Source organism: Diabrotica virgifera, chromosome 3 (genome assembly GCF_917563875.1).
Source record: "Diabrotica virgifera virgifera chromosome 3, PGI_DIABVI_V3a".
NCBI lineage: Eukaryota > Metazoa > Arthropoda > Insecta > Coleoptera > Chrysomelidae > Diabrotica > Diabrotica virgifera.
In genome coordinates this window covers 254,128,322-254,147,540 of record NC_065445.1, presented here as the reverse complement: position 1 = coordinate 254,147,540, position 19,219 = coordinate 254,128,322, and the positions used below count along the sequence as shown (strand labels likewise).

At 32.8% G+C, this 19,219-nt stretch overlaps 1 protein-coding gene across 1 annotated transcript in view; it reads left to right on the top strand.

The window, feature by feature from the left end:
• LOC126882394 (fringe glycosyltransferase) overlaps positions 1–19,219 on the top strand; it is a 620,335-nt gene that overhangs the window by 29,202 nt on the left and 571,914 nt on the right. The window contains exon 2 of the mRNA XM_050647309.1: positions 9,169–9,411. Coding sequence (XP_050503266.1) covers positions 9,169–9,411 — 243 coding nt within the window. The remainder of the gene's footprint in view (positions 1–9,168; positions 9,412–19,219) is intronic.

Here is a 19,219-nt window from a genome sequence, read left to right as displayed (position 1 = left end):
ATTGGTTCGAAATATTTTAAAACGAGCAAGGAAATGCATCGAACAAAATGTCGGACATTTTGAGCAACTGTTATAGTTCAAATATTTTTAATTGATGTTAAATTGTTGAATTGTAACGAATTTTTGTTTTATTAGATATAGCAGTTTTTTTAATTATTTACTAAATCATTAAAATATCCAAATTCTAGCAATTCTAATTTTTAATGATGTGCATATAGCTACAAATCCAAAGAATCTATAAAGCCAGAGTAGTAAATAAGTATTAAGTATTTTTAAAATAAGTATTGATTCATTAACATTAAATTATTATTAAAACTTAACAATACCTGGTTTTTAATCTCAGAGTTTTTTAAAATTTCAATATAATTTCAAAATTGATGTAATTAAATCAACCGCGAAAAATTCAAATAAGCCTTTAATCACAGCTTTTCATGCTCTTTTAAAATGCGCAGACAAATTTTTAAAATTTCAATATACAGGGTGTTGGTTCAAGGTCACATTTACTTTGTATTTTTTTCTTAATCCGGGCCTGGATTTTTCTTGTCATTAGTAATTGAGTCGTTCCAATGTGGTAAATAAGTATTGATTATTTTTAAAGTGAGTATTTATTCATTAGCTGTAATAATTCAAAGTTCTTAAAAAATTCAATATAATTTCAAAATTAAAGTCATAAAATTGTCTGGCCGAAAAATTGAAGCGAACCATTAAACTTACTTTTTTGTACTCTTTCCAAATATGCAAACAGGTTTTCAAAATTTCAATATACAGGGTGTTGTTTTAAGGTCACAATTACTTTATAATTTTTTGTTAATCCGGACCTGGATTTTTCTCATGGTTAGTATGTCGGTCGTTTGGGTTTTAAATGAGACATATGTGTACCAAATATCAAAAAATATACAGTGTGGTTCTAAAGTTATGGCTTAGGAAAGAAATGGGCAAAATCGATAAAACACCCTGTAACTCGGTTATAAAAGTCGTTAGGGCAAAAAATGTACTATATATAGAACCGGCTCGGTGACCTCTATTTACCATTAAAGTATTTCCGTTTACCAATGAAACACCCTGTACATATATAATACCTACATATAGTCCAGAAAGCCACTGCGCATCCGCTAGGAAATATATTCTAATTCGGATATTTTGCACAATCTTACTCAAAAAGGACTCCTTTTAACAAATTTGCATGTTGCCAGGACCAAAAACATCATTTTAACTTTAACATTTTGCTTTAATTAATATCGTTATACTTATTTTAGGTAACACTGATGATGCTCTTGTTACAGAGCGAAAACGTTTTGTTTATATTATGTTTGTAGCCCTTTAGGGCTTTTTAAACTAATACACCTTTTACCAAGAGAAAACTTTTTTATTAAATTTCACTTGTAATTAATGGTATACAGCCAACTACAGGAAGTTCTTCCTTGTGGATTTTTTGCAATACAATATTCAAAACTCCTTTGTTTTTTAATTGCTAATTAAGCGTGCGCGACACTATTTTCCACCGACAGTATGGTGCAAATGAAAGGAATAAATTCGTTATTTCGTAAACCGGTGACTGTAAGGAAAAATTCCGAAACAGGTCGATTTTTATTATTTTAAGTTATGATATTGTGGCATATATGGTATACTAGTGACGTCATCCGTCGGGGCGTGATGACGTAATCGATGATTTTTTTAAATGAGAATAGGGGTCGTGTGGTAGCTCATTTGAAAGGTTCTTCAATTCTCTATTCAGTAATGTAAACATTTACATAATTATTTATACAGGGTGTCCTTCTACTTCTTTTTTTGTCAAATAATTTAATTTAATAAAAATTTTTTGGACACCCTGTATAAATAATTATGTAAATGTTTATATTACTGAATAGATAATTGAAGAACTTTCAAATGAGCTAGCACACGACCCCTATTCTTATTTAAAAAAATCATCGATTACGTCATCACGTCCAGATGGATGATGTCACTAGTATACCAGATATGCCACAATATCATAACCTAAAAATAAAAATCGATCTGTTTCGGGATTTTTCCTTAAAGTCGTCGGTTTACGAAATAACGAATTTATTCCTTTCATTTGCACCATATTGTCGGTGGAAAATAGTGTCACGCACGCTTGATTAGCAATTAAAAATCAAAGGAGTTTTGAATATTGTATTGCAAAAAACTCTTCGGGATTTTATCAACCGGTGTTTAAAGAATATCTACCTACCTTGGCAACATTCAAATTTTCAGTTGTTCACATAGTTTTTGAGGGTTAAAAATGGCCGATTTCGCAATTTTTCAATTTTTAATCGCTTATTTGTCAAAATCTATCATTTGTAGAGAAAAGTCACTAAAGACCTTTTCTGTTTGGAATGATCCAAAAAACCTAAAAAAAACTTTTTTCCATGCAAAAAAAATAATTTTAAGAAAAAAACAAAAAAAACGTTTAAAAAATTTTTGACCACCTTTTGGTCCTGGCAACATGCAAATTTGTTAAAAGGAGTCCTTTTTGAGTAAGACTGCAAAAAATCCGAATCAGAATATTTTTCCTAGCGGATGCGCAGTGGCTTTCTGGACTAATACAGAGTGGGCCAAATAAACAGTTCACCTCGATATTTGGCAGGATTTATTAGATTTTAAGGAAATGACGAAACAGGTCGATTTTTGATCTAAGGGGGCACATTTTTACGGTACATACATCTGTCATTTGTCAACCCCCTCCCTTCCACTACCCCCTTATTTTTAAATAGGGAATAGGGGTGGTGTGCTAGCTCATTTGAAAGGTTATTCAATTCTCTATTCAGTAATATTAACATTAACATAATTATTTATAGAGTGTCCAAGAAAAATTATAAATGTATGTAATTTATTTAACTCAAAATACATTCTACTGCTGACAGAAAACAGAATTTTTTTATTTGATAAGTAAACATTGTTTGTTGCTTAAATTCAATATTCAACCTACCAAGAGATATATGGGTAGCAGCTCAAACATTGAAATTAAACGAAAAGCAATGTTTATTTATAAAAAATCATTTTTTTCTGTTTTGTGACAGCAGTAGAATGTATTTTGAATTAAATAAATTACATTCATTCTTCTTTTTATGTCAATTAATTTAATTAATTATTTTTTCTTGAACATCCTGTATAAATAATTGTGTTAATCTATACGGTACAAGAGATAGCAGGAATCTTCTCTTTTTGAGATGACTTGCGGCACTGCGATCAGAGTAGATGGCGCTCTTGTACTTCCTCACTGAAATTGTGAATTTCCCCAGACACGTCGAGTCCGAGTCTCTTGTGGTTACGATTTCGTGTTCTACTCGGATGGTTGATGAGTGACGAGAGTCCGAAACAGCGCTGTATCATCCTATTGAACACCAACTCGTAACCAGGAGAGAAACGATGTGTGCTGTTTTTACCATTTATTTAAATTTTTATTTCTTTGGTATTTACATCTTAGTGTTGGGCAGCGCTCTCTGCCGAAACCAGAATGTACGCCGCGTTCTATACGGTACAAGAGATAGCAGGAATCTTCTCTTTTTGAGATGACCTGCGGCACTGCCATCAGAGTAGATGGCGCTCTTGTACATCCTCACTGAAATTGTGAATTTCCCCAGACACGTCGAGTCTCTTGTGGTTACGATTTCGTGTTCTACTCGGATGGTTGATGAGTGACGAGAGTCCGAAACAGCGCTGTATCATCCTATTGAACACCAACTCGTAACCAGGAGAGAAACGATGTGTGCTGTTTTTACCATTTATTTAAATTTTTATTTCTTTGGTATTTACATCTTAGTGTTGGGCAGCGCTCTCTGCCGAAACCAGAATGTACGCCGCGTTCTATACGGTACAAGAGATAGCAGGAATCTTCTCTTTTTGAGATGACCTGCGGCACTGCCATCAGAGTAGATGGCGCTCTTGTACATCCTCACTGAAATTGTGAATTTCCCCAGACACGTCGAGTCTCTTGTGGTTACGATTTCGTGTTCTACTCGGATGGTTGATGAGTGACGAGAGTCCGAAACAGCGCTGTATCATCCTATTGAACACCAACTCGTAACCAGGAGAGAAACGATGTGTGCTGTTTTTACCATTTATTTAAATTTTTATTTCTTTGGTATTTACATCTTAGTGTTGGGCAGCGCTCTCTGCCGAAACCAGAATGTACGCCGCGTTCTATACGGTACAAGAGATAGCAGGAATCTTCTCTTTTTGAGATGACCTGCGGCACTGCCATCAGAGTAGATGGCGCTCTTGTACATCCTCACTGAAATTGTGAATTTCCCCAGACACGTCGAGTCTCTTGTGGTTACGATTTCGTGTTCTACTCGGATGGTTGATGAGTGACGAGAGTCCGAAACAGCGCTGTATCATCCTATTGAACACCAACTCGTAACCAGGAGAGAAACGATGTGTGCTGTTTTTACCATTTATTTAAATTTTTATTTATTTGGTATTTGCACAATTATGTTAATGTTTATATTACTGAATAGAGAATTGAATAACCTTTCAAATGAGCTAGCACACGACTTCTATTCCCTGTTTAAAAATAAGGGGTGCGAGAAGGCTAAGGGAGAGGGTTGACAAATGACAGATGTATTTACTGTACTAATGTGTCCCCCTTAGGTCAAAAATCGACCTGTTTCGTCATTTCCTTAAAATCTAATAAATACTGCTAAATATCGAGGTGGACTGTTTTCTTTGGCCCACATTGTATATGTGGTACGAATGGAATGGTTCTATTACTTTTACTGTACCGAGGCATTCTCAGAATATATTTATAAAGAATCCACTACAAACGTGGAAAGTCAATTTGGTAAAGGAAAAAGAGATGTCATTCATTATCAAAAAGAGTAAGCTTAAATAGCTTCAGAACAATATTAAGCTTAAATATCTCGCGCATTTAACGAGAAATGATGAATACTGTTTACTGAAGCTAATGGCCCAGAAGAAGACACTCGTGGCCCCATTAGTCTAATTCATTATACATTATCAATACAAGTCACTTTTACCTTAGTTCATTTTAAAGGTTTCATTAAAATCTTAACAAATTTAAAAAAACATATTAATTTTATTCGAAATTTCGAAACAAGTAATATTATATTTAGTATCCTTTTACAAGTAGTAAATTCTCATATCATTTCATATCATTGTGCCAACTCTGAATTTTCATTAATGACGGCGTAAATTGTAATTACAGTTTATGGAAATCACATTTTTGAAATCCATAACACTGACATTCATAAATACTATTAGTTTAGTCGCTATTAAAAACAGCTTAATCCAGCGTGAGCTAAGCCGATTAGACGAACTATATAGAAAATAAAAGACAGTTTATATTTAATTGTTTCAGAGGCGACCATCATCCTTGTACATGTTTTACCCTCTTGCCTCTTGGGCTCTTTAGAGAGACCTATGGTCTGCTCTGAATCAAGAAGAACACAGACTGTCTCCCTAAGCAAAATTATAGAAATAGTTCGCTTTCAGACGCTGTAGTGACATCTATTTGTGGGTTGTGGGACCAACTTTCAGGTGAAAACCTAAATCCGTGCTGTCTACAATTTACAACGCCATGAATAAAGCAGGTGAAAGGTACTCTACAATATGCAGTCACCTTCAGTCAATTCATCTAGGTAAAATTCCATCGAAAGTTGATTCCATGTACCCACAATATGAGTAAACTAAGAAAGAATGAAAAACAGTTTATATTTAATTCTTTTTCAAAGGCGACCATCATCCTTTTACGAACGAACTATATACTTTGTAGCGGGTGACCAAATGGTACCTACTTTATTATCTATAAGATAAGAGTAAGCCTCTGCGATAATACGAAAAAAAGATTTATGAACTGTCGATTCACAAAATCTCTTTTCTTTCTCTAGCTCACATACATAACCATTTGATTTTAAATTTATTTATATCAATTTGCACCGTTATTAATAAAAATTCAGATTTGGCGCAATAATATGAAATGACTGCAATTTCCAGACGAATTTATTCATGTAAATTTTATTGGATTTGAGTGACATTACATTGTCCATAAGATGTGTGCGGTGTCCTTTCATATTTCAAACTCGCGTATGGGACTTCGGCTGGCATCGGCTATAAACGCTTATAGGCATGATCTCCACTTGCTGTCCCGAGATGCAAGCTTTTTCCTCTTCCACCGTTCGAGCGACTGCTCGTAAGCCCGCATCTTTAGAAAAATCAAATTCCTCGCCCTCATACAACTCTTTATCACCACCCCCGAATATCTGGCAGACAACACCACAGCAGGTGGGCGGTTGGAATCAATTTTATCGCTGATTTTAATAAGAAACCCTTTGGGCAATTAACGACGCTTTCAAAGGAATAAATTTCTCAAAAGATTTTTGATAGCGCTGGAATTTTTGTTAAAAAAGAAGTCTTTTAAGAGACTTTTCAGGTGGAAATTGTATTTTACAGGGTGTAACAAAAATACAGGTCATAAATTAAATCACATATTATGGAACCAAAAATAGTTCGAATGAACCTAACTTACCTTAGTAAAATATGCACATAAAATATTTACAGCCCTTTGAAGTTACAAAATGAAAATCGATTTTTTCGAATATATCGAAAACTATTAGAGATTTTTTATTGAAAATGGACATGTGGCATTTTTATGGCAGGAACATCTTAAAGAAAAATTATAGTGAAATTTGTGCACCCCATAAAAATTTTACGGGGGTTTTGTTCCCTTAAACCCTCCAAACTTTTGTGTACGTCTCAATTAAATTATTATTGTGATACCATTAGTTAAATTCAATATTCTTAAAACTTTACATAAAAATTTTCTGGGGGTTTTGTTCTTTTAAACCCCCCAAATGTTTGTGTACGTTCCAATTACAATATTACTGCGGTACCATTAGTTAAACACAGTGTTTTTAAAACTTTTTTGCCTCTGTATTTTTTCGAGAAAGCACTTTTTATCGAGATGTGGCTTCTTTTTTAATATGGTTAAAATCAAAAGATACCTAAAAATGTAAATCATAAATAAATTTTCATATTATTACCAAGTCCCCATAATAGTACTTTTTAACCATATACAAATATGTGGTGGATTTGACAAATATTCAAAATATCTCGATAAAAACTGACTTTTCGAAAAAGTACTAAGAGGCAAAAAAGTCTTAAAAACATTGTGTTTAACTGATGGTACTACAATAATAATTTAATTGGGACGTACACAAAAGTTTGGGAGGGTTTAAAGGAACAAAACCCCCATAAAATTTTTATGCGGTGTCCAGATTTCACTATAATTTTTTCTTAAGATTCTACTGCCATAAGAATGCCACTTGGCCATTTTCAATAAAAAATCTCTAATAGTTTTCGATATATTGGAAAAAATCGATTTTCATTTTGTAACTTCAAAGGGCTGTAACTTTTTTTTTGTGTGCCCATTTGTACTAAGGTAAGTTAGGTTCAATCGAACTATTTTTGGTCCCAGAATATGTGATTAAATTTATGACCTGTATTTTTGTTACACCCTGTAGATCTTGTACTAATTTTTTATTAGATATATCTGTTACAATATTTCTATTCCTCTTAGTGGCTGGATAATAATTATAGAATTGTGTAATTAAAACTATTTATTTAACATAATATCCCAGAGAACGGCAGTTCTCGCCAGTGGTGCACAACCCTACATGTAACACTATAATATAGGAAATCAAAAGTCAACCTTAGAATTTATAGAAAGAAGGCAACTTAGTTGCTGGGGTCACCTTCAGAAGTACAAAACCGCTGAAAGAAATTTGGAAGGCAAAAACGCAAAGAAGAAAGAAGAAACATGGGACAAACATGGAATAGAACCCTAGGAAATGTATTCAAGAAAAGGGGAACAACATGGACAGAAGTAATAACGCACGCCAGAAATAAGAAGGAATGGGTCTTTGTACATAATGTAAAAAATATATACCTAGTAGAATATTAGTTCTTCTCTTCTTCTTTTACTTCTTGCAGATCTTTCGATCTGTTTAATTCTGAAGGTGCCTCTGGTTAATTTCCTGGGAGGTAGATTGCTAACTATCTTTCCATCTTTTAAGTGGTCTTCCGGGGGGTCTTGAACCCGGCGGGTTGTTTTCTAGGACAAATTTTGGGAGTATATTCTCATCCATTCGTCTTATATGGTTGTACCACATCCTCTTGTGCTGCCTTCCCCATCTTACAATATCTTGAATACAATGTCTCTTCTTGTTTTCACCACTATTGTTCTTAGAATTTTCATTTCGGCAACTTTTAGCATCGGTTCCGTTTTGTTGGTGTCTTCGCACACTTCTATGCCATACATATGTCATGATCGGTCGTATGCAAGTCTTGTAGATTCTAATTTTACTATCTGTGCGCATATTCGGGATTTGACCAGACTATATCCTCCAGATAGAGCAATCGCCAGGTAACTTGGCGACAGAATATGCACAACGTCACAGAGACTGATAACCACCCCTAAGCCACTCTGCAATTTTGAGTTTGTGCGTCTCGCCAAGTTAACTGGCGATGGCAGTATCCTGACAATGCAGATGCTTTGTTGATCTGACTCCTCAGGTCCTTTACTGGGTCGTGGGTGCTTGATATATCTATACCCAGATATCTCAATTGCATCACCTGTTCTATGGGGTTGTTCTCAACAACTAACTTACATCTGAGCGGATCTTTTGCTATTGTCATACATTTAGTTTTGTTGGTAGAAATGTTCATATTTAGTTATCGGCTTATTTGAAAGAACTGAAAGAGCTGTCTCTGAAGATCATCTTCTGATTCGGCAGTAATTGCTGCATCATCTACGTAACACACCATACCAATTTTTTTGTTACCCATTTTATATCCGAGATTAAGAGATGTTACTTTGTTTATAATGTTGCCCATGAGTAGATTAAACAAGAAGAGGCTTAAACTGTCGCCTTGTCAAATTTCTCCCGATGTTGGAATATTTTCAGTGAATTGGTCTTCTGTTCTAACTTTGGTTACGTTGTTGTTATTTAGGTTATGAACTATCTTTGTAATGCTAAAGCTGCTAGAATATTAGTTAAGTTTACAAGTAAGATTAAGTTGTTATTAGTTATTAATATTGAATTGTTTTGAATTATGTGGTAATGTACACCAATATGTGGTAACAGTGTTTTTGAAAAAATATATATTAGATACCATTTTTTCTTGTTGCAGATATCGACCAACGAACAATCTGAATCGAAACCGTTTTACCTCGACCGGAACCTCGCCGAAGACCGATCTCAAACCGATTACGAACCCCCTCAAGAATACGTCGGTGAAATTGTGACCGCCACTGCCAAGCCGCCGTCCACGACATTGGAGGACGTTTTTATTAGCGTAAAAACTACGAAAACCTACCATAATAAGAGGTTACCCATCATATTGAAGACCTGGTTTCAGCTGGCCAGAAAACAGGTAATTTTTGAATTAGTCATAATTTTGCCATAAACTTGCCCCTTCGGAAGAGTTCAGTTTTATAAAATAACTGTCTTTATGCGTTCTCATTTAATTATTTTTTTATTATAAATATATATTTATGTACAACGGTCCTTGTTTAATATGTTTATTTTTTACTTTTCGAATTTTTAGTGCATTTACTTTGATTGAGAGGTCCACGAAGAAATAACTTTTCTGTTTTATTTTTTAGATTCTTTTCAATTTTATTTGCTACAAAAAATCTTTCATGTTTCATTTGTCGGACAAATATTTTTTCGTTTATATAAAGTTTGCTATTGAATAAACTTAAAAACAATCTGCTAGTTTTCACAATCATAAACTTGTCAGGATGACGTTCCACGATTAAAACTTCCTCTGTTCCAGTGTTCCCATACATCAAAGTTTGTCCGACTAGAAACCGTTAAGCTATTAACAAATTTTCAGTTTGCTAATAAACTTTTTTTTTATACGCGGGATCCAGGCCTACTGTGTTTCAATCCATTATAAACAGAATACTAAACTTTTCAAATATATTCAAAATCTTTTCGAAATATACTTCATCCGATAAATCCAGGGGCGTCATTTGATAGGGTCGGGGGGGGGGGGGGGAAATTGCCCCCTGACCCTGATAATGACTGAAATTAAAAAAAATAGATCAATTTTGTATTATGTTTGCATATAATAATATATTGTATATATAATGTTTGCGCCCCCCCTACCAAAATTTCAAATGACGCTCCTGGATAAATCGCAAGGGATGCTCTTGAAAAGAAGACGAATATAACGCTAATTAACTGAGAGTAATGTTAGGTTTACATGCGGCTTCATGCTGCAACCAAAATTTGCTCTAATTTCAAAACAAAGATAAGGTTAATAATTACGTGAGACCCGTAGTAATGGATTCATCTATCTGCTATCTCATAGTGGCGTATACTTTACAACATGTAAAACGAATAATGTTTCAATTGTTTTTATTTATTTTTGTTGGTTTTTTTTTGGTAGTCAGTGTTATCACCTCTAGTCCTTATGCAAGCTTCAGTTTACGTGGGCACGCTCCCAATCAAATTATCAACATTTTGTTGTGGTAGGTTACTCCATCCTTCAAGAGCAGCTTTTACTAGCCGTGAGGTGTTTTGTGGATTATCCTGGCGAGCTCTAATTTTTCTTTTAAGCATATCCCACAAATTCTCTATAGGGTTTTAAGCTCGGGTGAGCAAGCAGGTCACTCCAAACAAGGAATACCTTCTGCTTCAATTTCAGTGATGTCTCTAGTCACTCTAATGGTACGTAGAGGTCCATTATCATGTAAGAAAATTAAATTTTCTCCTGCTGCACCTCTCCAGAGCCTAACTACAGGTTATCAACATACCTATGAGCAGTTAAAGTTGATTGGATGAAAATTAAAGGAGTTTTTTTACGGATCACAATTTCTCTCCAGAACATTACACTTTCTCTTGTATATTTGTGAACAGATCTGACAGTTTTCGTTCTTGCTTGTCTTTCCCGACCTCTAAGTACACGATTTCGTAGGTCATCTGATTTTACACAATTCCTGACTTTTTCTGAAAATAGCATATTTTGTCAATTCCCAATGTTCCAGTTTTGGTGGTGAAGACACCAATTTAGGCGATCTTGTGCTGCCTGGCTAAATCGGGAACCATAACTGTCTCCTGCTGTATACTTCTTGGCACGAAATCTTCTTCTTATCGTTTCAACTGAAAGAGTTAAACCTGTAGCTTCCAAAAGCTGCCTTTGGAGCTGCAGGTGAGAAATGGTTGGGTGTCTTTCAGCTGAATGGACAATTAAACGATCGTGGCGAGCCGTTATTACTTTTTGGCGACTTTCTCTTGCTTTATTTTTGAGCTTTCCTAGTCCTATTACCTAGCATAGGTTTTGAACAGAGCGCCCTGTGTTACGTCTAGCTCTACAGCTATATCCCTCTGAGAACATTACTTACTCCACAGGACTTACAGGAAATTAGTGCTTTCCACTTGAAGGTAGAACAACTGGATGAACTAGCTGCCATACTAATAGCGAAAGAATACACTGGACTGCTTTTAACTATAGAAAAGTAAACAATGACATGCGGTACGTGATACCGCAAGAAAACGTTACGTCAACGTAGCTCAAGGAACCATACTAAAACTACAGCAGTTGGGAGGTACACACACTCAAAAAAATTTAGTTCGTAATATTGATTAACAGTGATTACTGGATAGTATTTCGTTGTCACAACAATTTAATTTGTTGTTTTAACGAACTTCTAGACATTGACAAATGTATTTGGTTATTGTCACAATGATTCAATAATCATTGTGAGAATAACTAGAGTACATTAATCAATAACACTCAATTTATTCAGCCAATAACTTAGTTTCGTATATTTAATAAATACTGTTAATTCTGGCAGCAACTCACGATCTTTATTTCGTAGATGAGAAGCAATTACCTTGGTTTATCGTGACAACGTACAGATTTCATTAAAACAATGTACAAATGTTGTTAATATAGAGTAATATATGATTATTGAAGAGATGTAAATTGATTGTTGTGATACCCACAATCAATGCGTTCATTGTGACAATAATCGTAGTTGTTGAGACAATAAATGTTTTGCTCGACCATTTGAAAGTTAACGGCTTTTCCTTATCGTGGTACCCCTAGCTTCTCTGTGTTACCGAAGTGCCGAATAATAATTGCATTTCGTTTTCAAGTGTAGTCCGTAGTAGAAGGAAGTTTTTGTGTGTCTATTATCGTGAAATTTCGGTCGAATTCTTTTTAAATGTATTCATTTTTTTTCGAATCCTGAGAAAACTAATTATTATTTTTGAAAATTTAAATGCAAAATAAAATATTACAGTATTATTGAGGGTCTGAAGTCCCTGAGAACCTCTATAATGATTATTTTAATAAGTCACAGGGGTGAAAAAGAGAAAATTTAGTATAATTTTTAATTTCAAATAGGCATACCATTTAACAGAAACTTTTTGTTTATTCTAAGGGACTTTCCGCCCTCGGTAATAATGTAATATTTTATTCTGCGTTTAAATTTTTCAAAAATACTTATTAGTTTTCTCAAAAGTCCAAAAAAATGAATGCGTTTAAAAAGAATTCGATCGAAATTTTGCACCTGCGCTCTCAAAAAGGATTAAAGTGTTATACATTTTTGGAATTACTATTTCAAACGCTTGTAAATAAGCTGTCACATGACGTACTTTCCCATTAAAAAAAATCAAAGTTACGCCGCGCCTGTCACCTGAAGAGGGATCGCGTAAAGTGCGAAACATTGATGTTATAATATACTTTGATTATTTTAAAAATCGACCTGTCCGAGCGTTTTGCTTATGTGCTAAAAATAAATAAGTTAATAAGTGGACGGGGGGAGTGTAACACTTATTCCAGTACACTGTATAAGTGAAATCATATGAAAAATCACAGAGTGTAAAGTCCTTTAGGTCAAGGACAAAAAAGGGGATTTAAAAAATTATTATTAATCAATTAATATCATACATTGGGCTATTGCGTTCAGTAATTATTTATATAAAATACGTTCATAGTAAGAATAAACGAAACTGATTGTAAGAATGAATAGAATTGATTGTAAGAAAAACCGTATTTATTGTGGGAATGAACGGAATTAATTGTAACAATAAACGGAAATAATTGTAGAAATAAACGAAATACGTTAGGAGAAATAACACTGTTATTGACACAACGAATAGTCTTCGTCGGTCAATTAACGACGTTGTTGTTTCAATAAATAGTGTTCGTTGACTCAGTGAACAGAGTTCGTAATATCAATAAATAGTGTTCGTTGACTCAGTGAACAGAGTTCGTAAGACCAATAAAGTGATATTATGGTATACATAATGAATCTTCATCCATTCAATAAACGTAATACATTGGCTCAACGAACGAAAATAATGAATTGATGAACATCGTTTTGTTGTCCCAATAAAACCAAGAATTGGACAAATTTTAAGTATTGCGTCTGTTGTCTGAATTAACATTTTTATTGATATTACGTACCTTTTTCGTTGAGTGCACCACTTGAGGGTACGTAGAAATCTTTTATAAAACACGTTTTACAGCAAAATATATTTTCGGCAAGATATGATACATCGCATGTCAGTGGTTAAGGGATATAAATGTTTTGTAGTCATTAATTAGACGAGAAGGACACCAGAAATCAAGAACTGGAATGAATATACATATTGGCATATGCTACTGGAATATAGCTTTCTACATATAATACTATTGCTAGCGAAATGAGCTTTATATCCTCCGTCGCGACATTGAATTAATGGCAGTGAAAAATAAATATATAACGGCGATAGGATGGCGAAGCAAAGGACGATATTTTGTCAATGCGTAGTCACCGTGGAAAAGACTGATCAATACTTAGCCTATTAGTCCAGTCGGGTTAGACGAATAACAGGCCTAACCTTGCATTAGGAGCTGCCCCAAATTTTATTTTTCTAATCTTTAGGGAGGGTTAATATTAGTATAAATTTAAAATCTCGACTGAATTCCATTGTTGCGTTAGCCGCCATCTTGATTTTAAACGAGAACCGTTTTTGCTCAATATCTCCGCCATTTTCAATTTTTTGACAAAAAGTGTAGAAACTGAAATTGTTGAAAATGCGATTTTCTATAATTTCATTTATTATAATTTTTTTTTGTGCGGTCGATATTTTCCGAGTTATGAGGGGAAAATAGTGACAGTTGGAGCATAATTATTGAATTATTGAATTATCTCGTTTATTATTAGTTTTACAACAAATATGTACCTATACAAAAATGAAGAGAATTAAATTTTACACAATTTTGATCTCTTTCATTTTTTTGCTAAAATGAATATTTAAGGTAGTACGTATGCGGTAATGGCGCGAGCGTAAGACCGGATTGATTTTATAGCAATTGTTTTTGTTTAATATCTACGCCATTTTCAACTAAAATTGTTCAAAATATAATTTCCTACAATTTCTTTTTAACAATTTTTTTCATGCGGTTGATTTACATGGGAAAATAGTAAAAAGTTGTGGGGGGAGCATAATTATTAAATTGAATTTTGTTTCCGAGCTGCCCCAAATTTTATAATTATATCCTTTAGGAGAGATCAATAGTAGTGTAAATTTAAAATCTCGACTGAATTCCGCGGTTGAATTAGCCGCCATATTGATTTTAAATGAGAACTGTTGTTGCTTAATATCTCCGCCATTTTCAACTTTTCGACATAAATGGTGGGAAAGAAAATTGTTGGAAATGCAATTTCCTACAATTTCTTTGGCACAATTTTTTTATACGATCAATATTCTCCGAGTTAAGGGGGAAAATAACGGAAGCGGAGGGGAAGCATAATTATTGAATTGTCTCATTTATTATTAACTTTACGACATAATTGTACATAAAAAAAATAAAGAGATTTTTGAAACTTCCAATGAAACGTCAACCAAACTAAGTATATAAAAGACATAAAAAGACATTATATGCATTAAGTTCACTTAATTTTATTAACTAGCGGGTTTTATTGGTTGAATTTGTCGGTCGATATTTGAAGTTTTATGTCAGCTAATATATCGTGATGTTTCAACAATTTTTTTTTTAAATTTTGGACCCTGTTGGGGGAATTTTCCCATTTCCCCTTCTTGCAGACCCGCTACTGGTTCTCTCAAAAAATTGTAGTAAATCGTAATTGCAACAATTTCAGTTCTTACACTTTTAGTCGAAAAGTTGAAAATGGCGGAGATATTGAACAAAAACAATTGCTACAAAATCAATCAGGTCTTACGCTCGCACCTTTACCACATACGCACTACCTTAAATATTGATTTTATCAAAAAAATGAATGGCATCAAAATTGTACAAAATTTAATTCTCTTCCTTTTTGTATAGGTATATATTTGTTGTAAAACTAATAATAAACGAGATAATTCAATAATTTAATAATAACGCTACAACTGTCACTATTTTCCCCTCATAACTCGGAAAATATCGACCGCACGAAAAAAATTATAATAAATGAAATTATAAAAAATCGCATTTTCAACAATTTCAGTTTGTACACTTTTTGTCAAAAAATTGAAAATGGCGGAGATATTGAGCAAAAACGGTTCTCGTTTAAAATCAAGATGGCGGCTAACGCAACGGTGGAATTCAGTCGAGATTTTAAATTTATACTAATATTGACCTTCCCTAAAGATTAGAAAAATAAAATTTGGGGCAGCTCCTAATGCAAGGTCAAATGCTATCCCAACTGGGCTATATTCCTATTAGTCAAGAGGTGAGATGGAATCGGTCGATCAATACGCGACACAGACGAAGATCGGAAGCGATAGATCAATACTCAATCGGTGGTACGGGAAAAGACGGTAGGTTCTGATCAGTACTCAGAGGGCAGAAACTCTTACCAGATCAATATTCGACGACGTCATCGTTACATTACTCTTAATAATACAATATTACTGTCGTAAGAATACTGTAATCAAAATAAATTGGAAAATACAAGTGTCACTTTTATATTAAACATTTTACGGCATCTATTTTTTTCTTACAACTGCTAATTTGAAGTGGTGTTCTATTGCGATGAATAATTTTTGCTACATTTGTCTTGTTTAAGCAATTATCCGAATTTTTAATAATTTATCTTTATTTCAGCCACAGTTTAAATTAAACAGTCCTGAACTCACTGATCCTATTAAGCAATAGACGGACTTCTATTTTTAGTTTCTAATAACACAAGCATTAAAATGCGTGTGGTTTACATAAATTGGTCATAATTAATTGAAATATGCAATAATCTTGATAGCTCATGGGAGACAATTGAAATATTAGTCACGTATAAAGCTTTTTCATTGGACATTTTGATATGTAGATATATTTCTTTCATAAAAATCTAAGACATTTTTTTATTTATAAGAAATTAGTCGTAATATCCGACGCAATAAAAGATATTTTTACCCTAAGCTATTAATCCTAGTATAATACGAGCTATTACCTCCGATTTTGTTGAACTTCCATCGATTTTCATGAAAATTGGTGAGTGGTTAGAGGATAACTCAAGAAACAAAAGTGACATGGTGCCAACTTGCACTTTTACCTTGGGGATGGATGCCACCCCTTCTCGGGAGTGAAAATTATTTTATTATAAATAACCCAAGAAATTGATAGAGAGACATTTGTTATTTTGTTATTTAAAGCAATTAAAATAAATTAATACTTTTTGAGTTATTATTGATCAAAGATTTTAATTTTTAATTTTCAAAATGTTTCTTTTAAAGCGGGTAAATAACTCAAAAACTATAAGTTTTGCAAAAACGTTATTATTACCAGAATTGAAGCTAATCAAAAACCGAATAAAAAACCTATTAGTATTAATTTAAAGTTAATTATAGGTAATTGAATGTTTATTTTTTTGCGAGCACTTAAATCTATGCATGCATAGATGCATTTTACAACATATACTTACTAAACATTTGTCTTATAAAAAGAGCTCCAGAAGAAGTTGATAACATCAAAATTTATGATCCAAAAATGTTTCAAATTTATGCTCCAAAATTTTTTCAAAAAATTTTTTTTTTAGAATAACTCCGTTTATTTTTTATATCAGCTCCATTAAAAAACCATTTCAAAGGTAATTTCAAGGGCTATAAAATTGTATTAAATTTAATCTTTTAAATTCCTTATTGATTTTTAAATATAAACGGTTAAAGGGCCCCGGTTACATGGTTCTCGCAGTATAAATTTAGGCTTTAAACGTTTCTATCTGGGTTGTTTTTTCCTAAAAAAATAGTAAAAAAAGTAAAATCTTAAAAAAACCTAAAATTTGGTTCTATATCATTTTTTACGTATATCGAGTATTTTTGGAGTTATTATCAAAAGAAAATAAAATAAAAAAAAATGAAAAAAGCTGATTTTTTAAATCATATTTTTTCTTTCTAAAATATACTTACATTCTAAACCGGTCAAAATTAGAAGAAGTTAATAACATCAAAACTTATGATCCAAAAATGTTTCTAAAAAAATGTTATTGTTTTTCAACGAAAACTTTTCGTTTATAAATTTGCAAAAGTCTGTGTGTTATTGCGTCGCCGCTCCTGCAATACTTAGAGCAGATGTATCGATGGATTCTTATGTAGTTTTGTCTTCTGAATCCAAATCTGAAATCGTCATTTCGATATCTCTAACCGTCTTCGAAATAATCGACGTCAAAGTCTAAAATGTGACGTCACAATCATAGAGTTAAATATTAGCATAGAGAGAGTGTCATTCAGAGCGAAGTGACGACACCATCTTTTTTCTTTGGATTAGTGCTGTTTCACTCTTACGCATAGTAAAGCTGCTACAGTTGTCCTCCTCTTCCATGCCTATATTCACACTGAATGTCATCGAGATTTTCGATACAATGACAATGTGTTAGAAAGAGATGCAGCAAACCAGTCCATGAGATCTTGTCGTCAGGAAGCGCGGAAGGTAGGCTCCCTCTATGTTAATATATACCTCTATGGTCACAATCCGGTTATCTCATACCACGCACTAAACGTCAGCTGAAATCTTTGATTAGGAAGTAGGCTACTTTTTTTAACCTGAATTTGTTAAGCAAAGCAAATGTTATTATTTACATTTGAGTTTGACACTTCGTGAATGTCAAACTAACTTTTAAATTATTTAGCTATTAATAAAATATAAATGACATTTTATAGTGAATTTAATTATTATATAAAATAATATGTTTAATAAATGTGTAAAAATACAATTTGAGTGTATTTTGAAAGCAATAATATATATTATACTATATTAATAATGAATCAGTGCACGATTATAAAACTATAAATACAATTATGTAAATACGGTTGCGTGAAGCGTGGCGCAAGCCGTGGAATTTACGAGAAGTAAAGTTCATCAGTAAAAAGTATCTTTATCATGTATGTATTATTTATTTTACAATATTGGAAAATTGTTATTTAAAATGTGGTTTGGAATAAAAAAGTATGTTCTGATATATGAAATTACATCCTTCTAATGGAAAAAAATATTTGACGAATTTTCTCAGATTATGGACACCAACATCATTTCATTTAGGTGTAACTCTTGTATTTTTAATTTGACGAAGAATAGTTATTCTGCATAAAAATCTCTTCTCGGTCTAAGATTTGTGATGCAACCATGGTGAATAAAATTTTATTAATTTTATACAAGGTATGTAAAAAAATATGAATTTCGAGTATCTTTACAGTTCACAACATTTAAATTAGAATGATATACTTGCACAATAAAACATAATTTTTAATTCCAAACAGCTTTTCGTAATAGCAATTTTCTATATTATGAATTTAAATACGTATATAAACAAAGTTTTCGTTATGATAATGCTCGCATTTTCAGCTTGTTTTTAATGACTCCGTTAATTGTTTTTATATCAGGTTCATCCAAAAACTATTTCAAAGATAATTTCAAGGGCTATAAAGTTGTATTAAATTTAATATTTAAAATTCCTTATTTTTTTTTAAATATTAAAGGTTAAAGGGCCCCGGTTACATGATTACAGCAGTAAAATTTGGACTTTAAACGTTTCTATCTCGGTTATTTTTTTTCCTATAAAAATAGCAAAAAAAGTAAAATATTTGTTAAAAAAACTAAAATTTTGTCCTTTAAATTTTTTTCGTACATCCAGTATTTTTGGAGTTATTACCAAATAAAAAAACATGAAAAAAGTCTTTTAAGAAACGCTTTTCTTTAGTTACCAGTGACTAAAATTTAAAATATTATAAAAAATCAACTGAAAATC